This window comes from Manis pentadactyla, chromosome 7, assembly GCF_030020395.1.
Source record: "Manis pentadactyla isolate mManPen7 chromosome 7, mManPen7.hap1, whole genome shotgun sequence".
Lineage (NCBI taxonomy): Eukaryota > Metazoa > Chordata > Mammalia > Pholidota > Manidae > Manis > Manis pentadactyla.
Window position 1 is genome coordinate 96,103,583 of NC_080025.1, and position 13,905 is coordinate 96,117,487.

The 13,905-nt window shown below is 39.3% G+C and overlaps 1 protein-coding gene across 2 annotated transcripts in view; it reads right to left on the minus strand.

Moving 5' to 3' along the window:
- RAPGEF5 (Rap guanine nucleotide exchange factor 5) overlaps nucleotides 1–13,905 on the minus strand; it is a 217,906-nt gene that overhangs the window by 181,021 nt on the left and 22,980 nt on the right. For both annotated transcript variants that reach the window (XM_036877421.2, XM_036877411.2), the window contains exon 2: nucleotides 1,639–1,689. In XM_036877421.2, the coding sequence (XP_036733316.2) occupies nucleotides 1,639–1,689 (51 nt within the window). The remainder of the gene's footprint in view (nucleotides 1–1,638; nucleotides 1,690–13,905) is intronic.

Genomic DNA, 13,905 nt, shown 5'->3' on the forward strand with positions numbered 1-13,905 from the left:
CTGTGAGCTGTCCATAGCATACAAAGTATCAAAAATCATGACAAAGTCCCTAAGATTAAAACACTCATATTTTAGCCTACATAGCTACAGGCCCTACAACTACCTATTTTATTTTTGTTATTGGTCCACTTATGCTATTAAGCTACAGTAACTATTTTCCAAATGCTAAGTAGTCTCACTATAATCTCCTTTTGCACATAGCTTTCAGGGTATAATATCTGTTTTTAAAAAACAGTGTTTCTATCAGTACAGCAAACTGAAGAATATATATTAACTCTGCCATATTGATACTACATTCAAGTAAAGGTCTTGGAAGATGAGAAAATAATTTTTTCTTATCTACTGAACATCTTGTGCCATGACAAAAATTTGATAGCAGGCTGCTGTCTGCTCTGCTTTTAAGCTTCACTCAGCTGCAGAGTTCATGATTAATTCCAAGCATCCTAGTTTCATCTATTTCATGATTCCAGCTAGCAGATAAAAATTTCACTTAACTTCTTTTTTTCATCTTCTAACTCACCAATATGCATCTCTGACTCTTGGAGGATCTGTGTCCCACTTTATATACTACCTCTTTTGTCTATAATTGGCACCTTCCTCCACAGTGCAATGCTGCTTCACAAAGGATGCTAAATGAAATTAAATTGTCTTCATAAGTAAAGGTCCATAAAAAGTAATATATATTGGGGGTGCATATTTACATCTGTTACTCATTTCTTGGTGAATTCTTTTTGCACCTACAAAACTTTGTACCTTCAAAACATTTTGTATTTTCTCTCAAAGTAAACAAATTGATGATGTATTGACTATGACTTGACCCACGTGTCAACTCCATCCTTATACTTCTTTAATTTTCCTGTTGTCACCTCCTGAAGACAACTTGATAAGAAAATGAGGACAAAATGATTTATTTGTAACATGTTAAAACTATTTTTAAAAAAAACTTGAAAAAGCCAGATAACAGAAAGTGTCACCATAAAAGAGATACAAGTCAGCTGACACTTAATTAACAAGTCCTGACAGGGTATCAATGTTCATTTACCCAGTCATTCAAAAAACATTTAATAAGTAGCTATTAGGCCCCCTTTTAGATGCTGAGATATAGTAGTGAACAAGATAAAAAAATCATGACCTCACAAAGTTCACAGTCTCCTGTTATTCTAAAAAACACAACGCTTTATCAACTGATTCTTTAACACAATAAAATGAAGGCATCCCCATCTTTTTTCAATGAGAATTCAGGGATATTCAATGAGCATACTATTAAATAACTATAAGTGATCCCTTTTTGTACAGTTTTCTGCAGTTTTCTGTGTAAAAATCCATTATTTTTAAAATATAGCACTTCTATCAATACAGAAAATTGAAAATATTTTTACTATATATGAACTCTGCCATATTGACAACGCATTCATGTAAAGGACTTGGAAAATGGGAAAAATAGTTTTTTTCCTATATAGTGATCATCTTGCACCATGATACAATTATCAGAGCATTTCCAACATCTTTGGTTGTGTCATTCCCAGGTGAAGGAGGTGGCATGATCAGGAGCAAAGGGAATAGCTGTCAGGAGAGAATGCTACATGGGGATATGTGAATCATTGCTTTAGAAACACAGTAGAGAGAAAAGAATCATACCTGGGAAGATGTGTGCTCGAGGTATGGATTGGAAATTCTTCTTGATAGAGTCTATTTTAAAAGAAAGAAAAGGGGAAAAATTAGAATCAAACAGAAATCTTTGTATCATAAGGGCACAAAATATGCAACAGGCACAGGCCCAGTCATAGTCCAAGCCAACAACTGTGCTGAAATCTCAAGTCATGGGCCACAGAGGATTAATGTTCTGATTCTCATTCAGCATAAGTATCTGATCAACATTCATTCCAACTTCATTCATTTAATGGCACCCAGTCTATAGAAGGTACAACTTTATTAAGTGCAATAGAAAGAGTAGGATGTTTTCGTACTTGGACCTTTATTCTCACTGTGATTTCGATTCCATTTCTCCTTCCCTTTCATTTCTACTTCCACCAGTCTCCCTTGGGCTTTCATCACCACACACCTGAACTGCTGCTTCAGCTCCTCAACAGATTTGCCTGACCTCTAGTCATGCCTCTTCAAGCCACCCTCCAAACCTCAACTAAACAAATGTTCCCAAATCACCCCCTCAACTTATAGGGGGTCTCTTGTTACTTGTCCAAATCAGTCCAAAGCCCCCAGCCTGCCTCTTGTGCCCACCAGAGTCTGCCTCCAACAGGCTTCTAGTATCTCCCTCCACCTCCCTACATAGCCTCTTTAGATCTACTCTTCAGAAGGACCTGCCCCTCATACCGGCCTCCACTCACACCATTCTCCACACTGGAAAGCCCTGCATCTTCCCTGACACTCCCTGAATTCTGCCATACTTTGAAGCCCAAGCTTGAGCAGTCACCTCCTGGGGGAAGCGCCTCCCTCCCACCTGCCCCAGTACACTGGGGTTCGTCCCTCTTTGGAGCTCTTCATCTCCTGTACTATTCACGGAGCAGCTCCTGGGTGCCCTGCATTGCTGGCCCTCAGTGTGTGCATTGCCCCTAATAATCCCTGGCAGTTTATATTGCTTTGCTTTCACAGCATCTAGCACATAACTTTGCACAAAAATGTTTGCTTTTCTATTCATTTGTTTATAGATATTTATATCTCTATATTCGTTTAGAATTCACTGAATGATTGGAATCGTAGGAGCTAATTTTTCGTACCTAACAATCCAGGAAACAACACACCAGCACCCACATATGCTCAAGCACAATAGAAAACTATTATCATGTTCCAGTGCAGCATAGGAAAAAGAACAGCGAAACTAACATTTACTGAGCTTCTAACCTATGTTTAAAAGCTCTTTATACCTCTATTCCAAGGCTTGCCGTCTTCTGAAATCCTATAGTTTTTAGTCTTCTGCCTCCACTTCTTAGAAACATTTGCTCAATTTACAAAACACACCCTGCCAGTCATGGCTTTCCAGCATTTGAACTTTCCATCAAACTTCATGACAGAATATTCCCATTCTGCCTCTTCCCCACTCCACATGGCTCCCATGCTACTTATCTTCTAATTAAACTAAAATGATTATACGGGTTCTTTATCCAGAAATGTCAATTGGTACACTCTGCTAAAAATTTGCAATGGCTTCAAAGAAAATGAAATCTATAAGGTAGACAGGCCATTTTTAATTTCCATGTATTAAAATAAAACTTCTATCCCTCCCCTTCTGGTCTAGTATATACACTCGCAATGGGCCCTTTGGACCTTCTGTTGCCTGAGCCTAGGTAATGTGTTCATTTATTGATACACTGAACAATTTAAAATTTGTGTATGCACCACATTTATAATTTATATTCATCAAATTTATAATTTAGCAAGATGAGTCATCATGCTAAGTGACCTTTTTTTTCCTAAACAGAATTTTACAAATCAAAATGGCAGGTCAGAACTGACCATGTTTATTACTCACCTAATTGCCTGAAACAGCTCAGAAAAGCAACTACTTCACATGATCTAGGTTAAAAGAAAGCTTTTAGGTGGAAATAAGTTCTAAAGAACTGGGAAGGTGCACTTTACAAGAGAAAGCAAACCACTTCCTTTCTCTCTGCCAACCTAAATCAGGCTGTCTCAACACTATTGTTACACTCACACAATTTCACTCCACAGAAACTTCCCCATGGATGGCTTGTTTCAAAAGACAGGTAAGGTGACTAAATAAAGCCAAGAGGTTCTTCCATGCTGACTGGATAACAGTGCTTGATAAACTCGCAGCCCACAGGGACCCAACAAGAGCAACCTAACAAGAACTGCCTTTTACAGATCACAATAGCCAGATTTGCTGTCAGGAACTCCTGTGAAGCCCTCGCCCTCCTTGCCCCAGGGGAGCTTTGTTTCATGAACACCCTAGGATGGCAGCTCTCAGACTCAGCTGAGCTCCGCGAAGCCGCAGAGCTCTCTGTAGAACTCTGTAAAGCACAATTCGTTAATCCTAAAATAACTACCATAACTCTGTACTATTTTAGAGACCTCTTATGTTTGTTGTTCGTATTGACCAAAAATAACAAGTACTCAAAGATTTAAAGAGAAAAGAACATGGAGGAATAGCCCCTCCATTATCTCATTTTAAATAGACACTGGGAAAGGATTGTTATATAATTTACCAGGGCAACACCACCGGCTGAATTACAGGAGCCTGAGAATCACTGTCCTGCTCACCTCATGCATTGCTCTCAGAGCACCCTGGGAGATGATACTTAGAGAGTATCCCAAGTTGGCGTTGAAGCATTTATTCCTCTCCATTTCACTATGTGTGCCCTAACATACCATTACTAGCTGCTTTCCTCCCATCTTCGAATCCCTTGGTTTTCTGTCTCCTCTCAGCATTCCAGGGCTTCAGCTAATCACTCCTATGGCAACTCCCATTCATTCCACTTTTATGAAGCACCTACTGAGCTCCTTGCCAGGTACTCTGGGAGCTTCCAGAAACAAACATATGGATAAGATATCATCCCTCATTTAGCAATTCATTTATAAGAAGACACAGGATCTAAACAACACTTTTAAATCCATGAATTCTCTTTCTTAATCCTGATTTCCTATCAATTTACTCTGCAATCCTGAATAGATAGTCCAACTGATGCAGGGTGTCCTCTTTTAAATGGTTCGTACCATAATATCTCATAAGTATAATGCCAAGATGAGATGATGACTCTTTTTCCCCCTTATTCCCAACTTCCTAGAACTACTTAAGCTAGATGCAAAGATTCTTTCGTGAAAGACACATACATACCATAGAGAGAAGACTAGTAACAATACAAATGAAATTAGATTTTAATTCAAATTTATTTCTCCTTTCCATTTTAATGAACCATGAAAAATGATTCCCTAAATGATTCTAGGCAAACCACATATTTTAAACATGTATTAGAAAATTGCAACCCTTTAATATTCACAAATGAACTTCCAGACAAAAATAATGGCATAACTCAAAAGGATAATTGGTTAGCAATCATGTTACCTTTTCTTTTTCAGATTAGGTGTCCATTAAAGTTCCACTATAATAGTCTATGAAGCTGGGTCATATGAGCTTCATTGGTCTATGAATCAAGCATGGAACTCATTCCAGAGTCACTGACAATATCTTGCTCAACTATATAATAGAGTTAAGGCACATTTGTTACATGCTCTTAAAAGATATGCCTTAATACTCGCCTTACATTGAGTTAAAGTACTTAGGCTACAAAGGGAAGAGAAATTAAAGGAGAAAGACTGAATCACTTCAATCAGCACAGAAATGTGACCTGATCTATTACAAACAAGAACCAACAAGAACTACCAAATTTATTAATAACTTCAGAATTTTGTTTATGATACAACGTTCTGCCACCTTCAGCCATTGTTCTTTTCCCATTCCGGGTGATCAAGTAGAACATGAAGATATTAAAGTGGAATAAGTTTACATAGATTTCTTACAATCCTAGGAAACTACACAGCTTCCTAAATAACTGGAGAACACATGTTAAAAGAGGACTATATCCTAAAACAATAAAGGGTATGATCTAGTAGGCTGTCAAGTAGAGCTCTAAGACTGTGCGTTGTTTGTAAGCCCCAGGATACACTTAGAGCTCAATCAAAGCTTGACATGGTTAAAAGGGCAGAATCCCAGCCAGCATGTTGGCTCCAGTATTACACAGTCATCACAAGTTAGGCATAATGCAAACTGGAGACAAAAGTGCATTAGGGAAGACTGCCAAAATGGAGGTGCAGGGCAGGGCACCATGGCTCTCTTTCTGAAGCTCTGGTCACAATTCAGGCCCATGACCATTTCCTCAGGTCTCTGAGGGATGTGCTCCCAACAGTCAGCCACAACCCCAAAGGCATTTGTCTCCTCAACATAGACTGGCCACAGCAAACTTAATGATGTTCTCGAAATTATATTTTTCTACTGCTTTGTGATGTGCTAAGGGAATGGAATGAAAGGGAAGGTGGCAACACCTTACTGAGCACCTTGTTTTAATCACTTTTCCATATCAGTAACTGCACCCACCTATTTATTTTTTTTTACAGACAGGAGGCCTGAGGTTCAGAGAAATTAGTAATTCACTTAAGGTACCAGACCTAGAAAGTTACAGAGCCCACACTAAAACAAAAATGACTGATTCCAAAGCCACTACTCTACTGTGATCTGCTGCACGTTATTAAAATATAAATAAATTATTCATATAATAAATAATTATTTAAATAGTATTTTTTAAATAATTGAGTTTCTACTGTTCGCTAGAAATTGTACTAAGAACTTTACACACAACACATCTCATGAACCTTGAAAAACTATGAGGTAAGTACTATTATTAATCCTATTTGGCAGAACACAAAAAGAGTCAGAAGTCACCTAAGTCTGCAACCCATGACTACCTTTGATTCCTGCTCCATACATATGTCTTACAATACAACCTGCAATTTGAGAGTAACAGGACAAATGAGTGCATCTCATTGCTTTAAGAAATCACAAATAGTATCTGCTAGATCCAGTGCTTCTCAATCCTGGCTGTCAACTGGAACTGTCCGAGAGCCTGAAGAAGAAACAAACAGGTGCTCACATCTCATCCCAGATCCATGGAACACAGCATCTGAGAGCAGAACCTGGGCAGTGTTGGCCAAATCTCCAGGTAGTTCTAATGGGCAGCCAGGTTGGAGAAAACTGTAAAAATCAGTGGTTAAAACTGGCAATTTGAGTCTCTCATCATCTACCTCAGCTATGGGACTTGAAGTGCTCTTCAAACATTGACTCCTTCACACGCCTGGCTGAGTTCAGCACACAGTAGAGGTAGAAGTCATTTGACCAACAGCACTGAGATTTGTGGCTGAGCTTCTACGTATGGCTTGGGTAGGACAAAGAGCCAGTGTTTCAGAAAATCCCCCTTGCATCTGTGCATGTGGTGTTTTCTCTTTGCCCCATCCCAAGCCAAGGTACCTGCTTGTCTGCAGAGCAGCACAGTACCTGCATACCTTCTGAAAGGGCATATCCCTTTAATGGCATCCCCAGCATTAAACTTAATTTTTACTTCCCATTATCAAAGGACTCTCTTCTAGTATAAACATGTTTGCCCCACCTAAAAGCTAAAGTAGAAAATTAAAGTGGGTTCTAGGAATACTTTCAAATATTTCAAAATTGTGCCTGACTAGGAAGATAAATCAGAAAGCACCTTCTGGGAAAATACACACAATAGGCACAATAGAAACAAACCCCAAAGCATCAACTAAATTTTACTTAGTCTTTCTTCTTGCTGTGTTTATAAACAAGAGAATAGTTTTGCCAAACAGGGTGGGCTTCTTTGGTTAATGCAGTCACAGAAAAGCCTTTAAAGTTTAGGAATCAAGTAACCAAATATTTTAGAACAACAGTTGAATTAGCAAGCTCATTACTTCCCTACTTGTAATATCAACCCACCCTGTCACTGGACTCCAAGATGAATTCTTTCCACTGCAGCCAACATGAAGAAGTACCCACCTGCCAACTCTGGGACAATTTGAGCAGCAAAATAATGAAAGTGTGCACTATAATCCATAGACTAAATACCCATGGGTCCATAATGATATGAATAATTGACTGAATAAATGGGGGAGATGGGAGGAGCAGCTCTTTATTACAGAATAATTTCAATTACTACATGCAATAAAAAGAAGAAAACAGAATATCACCACGAGGCAAACACCACAGAACTAAATGAGCCAATCAACAATAGATGCCAATATTAGTAGACAATGGTGTGATGAGATACAGGCTATTTGCATGGTATCAAAGTGTCTACCCACAAGCTAGTAATAAGTACAGAGGAAAAAATAGTAACTTTTCAGTGGAGCTTGGCAGATATTACCTTAACTAAGTGATAAAGGTTATCACCAATCACAAGACATGTTGACACCATTTGCCTGCTGACTGGATACACTGAGAAAGGCAGTTTTATGGTATTTTTATCAAAATGCATACCCGCATTGAATGAAAAAAAAACATGATAACTCTAAACAGAAGGACATCCATCAATGTAAGTAGCCTGCATGCTGCAAAAATTGTCAAGGTTATCAAAGCGCAAGCAAAACTGAGGGATTTTGGAGGAGACCAGATTGGAGGAGACCAAGGGAAACACAGCAAAAGGCAATGTGAGATCCAGGATGAGGACAAGGACCTTAGCAGGGTGACTGGCACAATCTGAATGAGGTCTGCATTTCAGTTCAGTGAGTACAATGCTGGTTTTGACAAGTGCACTGTGGTTAAAATGCTGACATTTGGGGAAGCTGGGTGATGGGGATAAGAGAACTCTCTTGGTACCATCTTGACAACATTTAAGTTTAAAATTATTTCAAAATGAAAAGTTTAAAAAAGGTATTGGCCTCCTCCCCCACAAAAAAAGTTTCAAAAAATGTTCGAATCTTATTTCAAAATACAGCATCTATTTCTTTGCTAAAAGCTGCACGGCCCTCACCCAAACATTATTATCTTAGGCTGAACCACAGCAGGACACCACTCACCTCCCTGCCCGCTCTGGCCTCTGGCACCGTCACGCAAATCAGATTAATCTCCCTAAAACACCTCCTTACATAATCACCTTGTTTTTTAAAAATAAAACAGTTCTTTAAAAACAGTTTGCTCTCCCTGAGTGCTCACAATTCTCCATGTCTTTAGTCTTTACATGAGCAGGAAATACCCTGGGCGTCTGCATGGTCCCTGCTGCAAACTCTCGGCTCTAGCCGGCAGGTCATGCAGCTTTCCTAGGCAATACTGTATATTCTCACCTCTGCCTAGGCCTTTGCCATGGCATCTGCACCCTATATTTCTCTGCAGTTCCACAGTCTGCCCTTCCTTCGATCAATGCAATTGCTGCATGAAACTCACCCAAATCCTGAGCCTTTCATGACTAATCTCTTCCCCCAAATGCTCTGGCACTTGTCTATATTTGCCAGTAAAACCTAACTCCACTTGGCTCTATTTGCATGTGTATGCATCAGCTAGCCATGAAAACCCCAAGGTGCTTACACCTTCTGTAAATCTAGGATTTTTGACAGTGTGCAGCAGGGGCTGACCATCCAATGGTAACTTCTTCCCAGCATCACACTGCCTGGTGATCCAGACTCCCAAGCCCGGTGGCTAAAGCATGATATTGCCACCTTAGAATCTATAAGCCCAGGGCCACCTCTGCCACTCCACCCCCACAACCCTTCCTTTCCCTCATTTTTCAACTCTGTCTGACCTGGTCAAGTATGAAGAGAGTGTAAATACTGAGTATATTTTTATACACTGAAAATTTTATGTGCTTGTTTTTAAAACTTAAAGATACACTTGAATACCTGTTATTTCTTTGTAACTAAACACTTCAGTTAAGTCACTTTGTACGGACCTTCAGGAGGAAAGATGTTTCCTTTACTATGTTACTGGCAAGTCAGAAATGAGCAAAAGAAATACACCTTGGAGTAGCCACCTTTCTTCCCTTCTTTGACTCTGGAAATAAATTAGTCTCTTAAATGTTTCTTGTTCATCTGTACATAAATTTTTAAAAGCTGCTGAACAATGACGGTGAAAACATATAGTCTTCTGGCAAAAGGAAGAGTTAGAAAACAAGTTCTAGTTTTTATTTCTCACTTACTAAACTAAGAACCTCAGAAATGTAGCACCAGGTAGGACATCCTGAGGGCAGCTGACGCATTCCACAGCCTTCATCTAAACTGTGTGAGGCAGGTGGGGTTCCATCTACATCAGGGATCCCCAAACTACAGTCCACAGACTGAACCCAGCTGCCACCTGTTTTTCATAAAGTTTTACTGGAGCACAGCTGTGCCCATCTGTTTACATATGGTCTCTGGCTGTTTCCTGCCAAAAAATATTTACTATCTGGTCCTTTACAGAAAAAGTTTACCAACCTTGGTCTAGATTATAAAATTTTACAAAGCAGGAGCTGTTCTATAATCCCCCTAGCAATATGTTCCAGTGCTCAACCAATTACTGATAAGAATTTTTTTTCATTTTGAACCAAATTATCTCCCACTGCAATTTAAGATTATTTCCTCCAAAACTGTTGAAGGCACATTTCCATCTTCACTTACATGCTACACAAAAGCAAGAAGTAGGTTAAAACAACGTTTGGCTCTAGAGATTAAAACAAACAAAAAAGGAGCAAATAGTTTCACTAACTTCTCATTTTAATTAGGAAGTTCCAATCTATACCATCAAATAGACAAGTCTAGACTACACAAAACTGATACTAAGAGTCAAATATTCAAAAGTACCAGTAAATCCAAGAATATGTTGTTTCAAACATCTGAATAATATACATAGTATTCTCCCTGCCTTTCTCTTCATACATTGAAGTTTTCATGTAGTGTATGTTAAAATGTATTCAGATGCTCAAATCTCCCATTAGAGTTTCTTATGTACTTCCCAAACACTTTAGATTCCAGATACTTATTCACATTTATATTTCCCTTAATTCATTATAGGAATCTTAAAGATAGGTCTATATTCTGCTCATTTATAAATGTCCACAATATCTCACATGATTCATTGCATATTGTTAAATCTCATTAAATGTTTGTAAAGGAAAAAAGAATCCAGGCCTTTTACTACCTTGTTTAACTCTGCACCTTCTGGAGTTATGGCCCTCTCGTCTGTGCACGGTACCATCTTCTCCAGGGAGACACCCTGTGTGGCGGTTAAGAGCAGGACTCTGAATTTATAGTGCTTAGATTCAATGCCCATCTGTACCAATTAAAAGGTATGTGTCCTCACACAAATTATTAAACTTCTTTAGGCCTCTGTTTCCATCTTTTCAAATGAGAGAAATAAAATCTATTCATAAGGTTGTTGTAAGGATTAAATGACTTCAAACAGTGGTTCTGAAACTGCAGCATGCATTTGGAGCGCTTATGAAACCATATTGCTGGGCCCCATCCCCAGAGGTTTGGGGTTCAGTAGGTCTGGGGTGAGGCCTGTGAATCTGTATTTCTAACAAATTCCCAGAGGATGCTGATGGACTCTGAGAACCAGTGACTTTCAATATGTGAAGTGCTTAGAACAGTGCCTGCTTAATAAGTGCTCAATGAGAGTTAACTCTCATTGTTGACCACTCAGCAAACTTTCCTATTATTGTGTACATGAATGTGGCTCTCCCCTACCACACTGTAACATACTGTATCTCTTTCATCTACATCCCTAGGACATGGCAGGATGTCTGTGACAAAGCAAGGCCTGTGGAGCACTGACAGAATTTTCTGCCTCTCAAGGTTCCCATTGGTCAGAAGAGAAAATAGGATTTGTGGGAAAGAGAATCTCGTACTGGCAACATTCCCAGGGGTTGCACATCAAGTGTCTTTTGGATATAGGCTGTTTCATTTATCCACTTGACCCATGAAGGTTAGATCCCTTTTCCCATACTTGGGAGTCTGGAAAAGCTACCTTGACATCAGCTTTTATAGGTTCTTGGTAACATCATCCATTCCCAAATAGGTACAGAATTTCTACTGGCTTCAGTCAACAGCAACAACCTGTCACCACCACCATGTAAAATTCTAGGTATAGTCAATTCTTACGTAAAACCAAAGTTTTACCTGTACACTACCAAGTGAAAATCCTTTCATTCATTCTAAATTTATACTGTTTTGTGGTTATTACTACTTACCTTCCCATAGCACTCCCAAATCTTCTAGTTAATAATTCATTTTAGAATTTGAGAAGATCAATAGTAACCTTAGAACTCTGTGATTTCACATATACAATGTATAAAATTCATGACATTTGTAATACTGAGTTATGACACAGATCCTCCACAATTTGCAAATAATCCTAACAGCAGTGCTGTGACCCCATGTGTAGGCTTTCAGTATCATGGAAGGTCATTTATCTACCTACCCTCTAGTCATTTATAGCAGCAGTTGGGAACTCTATTACTGACTATCTTGGGCAAGTCCAGTTTGAAAAATCAATCTCCTGATGGAGACAAGAATAGTGTCATCTCATCAGTCAACATCTTACCATTTGAGTCAACACTGGTCAACATCAGTCAACAACATTACCATTCAAAACAGAGCCACAAGGAGTAGGGCTATGCCTTTTTTCTTTTCTTGCTCTGATCACACATGAAATTGTTAAGTTTTGTTGGCCTTTAATTATTTCACAAGCTCTCAGTTAGCTGGTGCTTGAGTCTTACAGGCTTGTGAAACTTTATTTACTCTGGGTCACATGCCCTCCTTCCTCTCCTGTACTTATCTTTTTAAAATCCAAGGTCCACTGAAAGCTCACTTTGTAGCCACACCACTTTTATTACCTTCTACTTTTCTGATATGTTCTAAAAGTAACACTATAAAAACAGAAATTCATCCACATCTTTTGTGTATTTCCTTTTAGTGTTTCCAGTTATGACATCCTATCGCTTCTCTCAATTTGCTGAAATCAGATTCCACAAAGTGCAGGACTTAAAATAGGATCACTTTCTCTGTAGGTTCCCTCTTTAGAAAAGGCAGAGCCTCATCAGTATTGTGCTGCGTAACTGCTGATGCGTTTCTTGCACTGACTGGAGGCTTACATTTTCCAGTTCTTTGATACCGATTTAGATTTCCTTCTGCCTCCACTGAAACACTTTCTCTCTAGTCTTCCCACCAACTTATTTCTTCTAGACTGCCTAGATAGCCTTTCTTTTCTCTCACAAGCCCTTCTTCAAAAGGTTTCCCTCCTCCCCCAACTTTCCACCAGGCACAAAGGCACAAGACAGCCCCAGTAAACATAACCAGTGACCCCTTCAACCAGTACGAGATATACAGCACGTACCCCTCAGGTCACCAGAGTGGTGTTCAGATGTTCTGGAATTCATCTCCAGTTTTCTGGTTTCCGCCTGGGAATCCCCCTTTCACCATAGCAGGCACCAGTAACTGCCATTCAGTTCCCCCTACTCATTATGGGCCTTCCAATACAGGCTTCTAGAATCTTCTAAAATCACCTGGCTCCATTTCAGCTAATTTCAGATGCTAGTCATCAACAGTTGTCACATCCTTCTTCCAAGTGGGGTCTGTGGAGCCCCAGCTTGGACATCACCTGAGCACTGCATTCTGGGAAATGTGATTCTCAGGTCCCAACCCAGACCCACTCAACCAGATGACACTTGACAAGATCCTCAGGTGGATCACACCACAGCAAAGTTTGAAAAGCATTCATCTCTACCACCTACATACAAAATCCTGCTTCTGTCGTAAATGTTTCTAAATCATAAAAAGCCTCTCAAGATATCCACAGAGGTCCTCCTAAAAAAGAATTATGTGGGCAAAATGAGTTTTGAAGATGGTGAAATGCACCTAAGTATATTAAAGATGTTAAAGAATTCCTGCAGTAAATAAACCTGTTGAATCCAATATTTCTCAAGCCATCTCAGGAATTTTTAAAAATTTGTTTATCTATTTTTATAAACATCTGTTACCATCTCAAAGCACATTTATTGGTGTTAAGGGAAAATCATAAATTAAAAAGCCTATCCAGAGCATATGCACCTCCAAATGACAATTACAAGGAGCTACTTTCTCCTCTAAACCTCTCCTGCAGGTCTGCTTACCAATGACTCTAAGTACATATATTAATCAAGTTTAGATGTGATGTTGCCTCCCTACCTTCTTGGTTGGGGAGGTCAAGCAGAGACCACCCTTGGCTCTCAAGGCAGAACATTATACAGCCAAGAAGAACAAGAAGGCAAAGAGGCCAAACATGATCACTACTAAATCCCCTGGTAAAGCAGCCTGGGATTACTCGAAACCTCCTGGACATATTTTGCCTTCTCTCTTTACTGTTTTTCACCATCTAAGAGGAAAGTCACATCCACATTCCAATTTATCTGTACTCTGCTATATAAGATC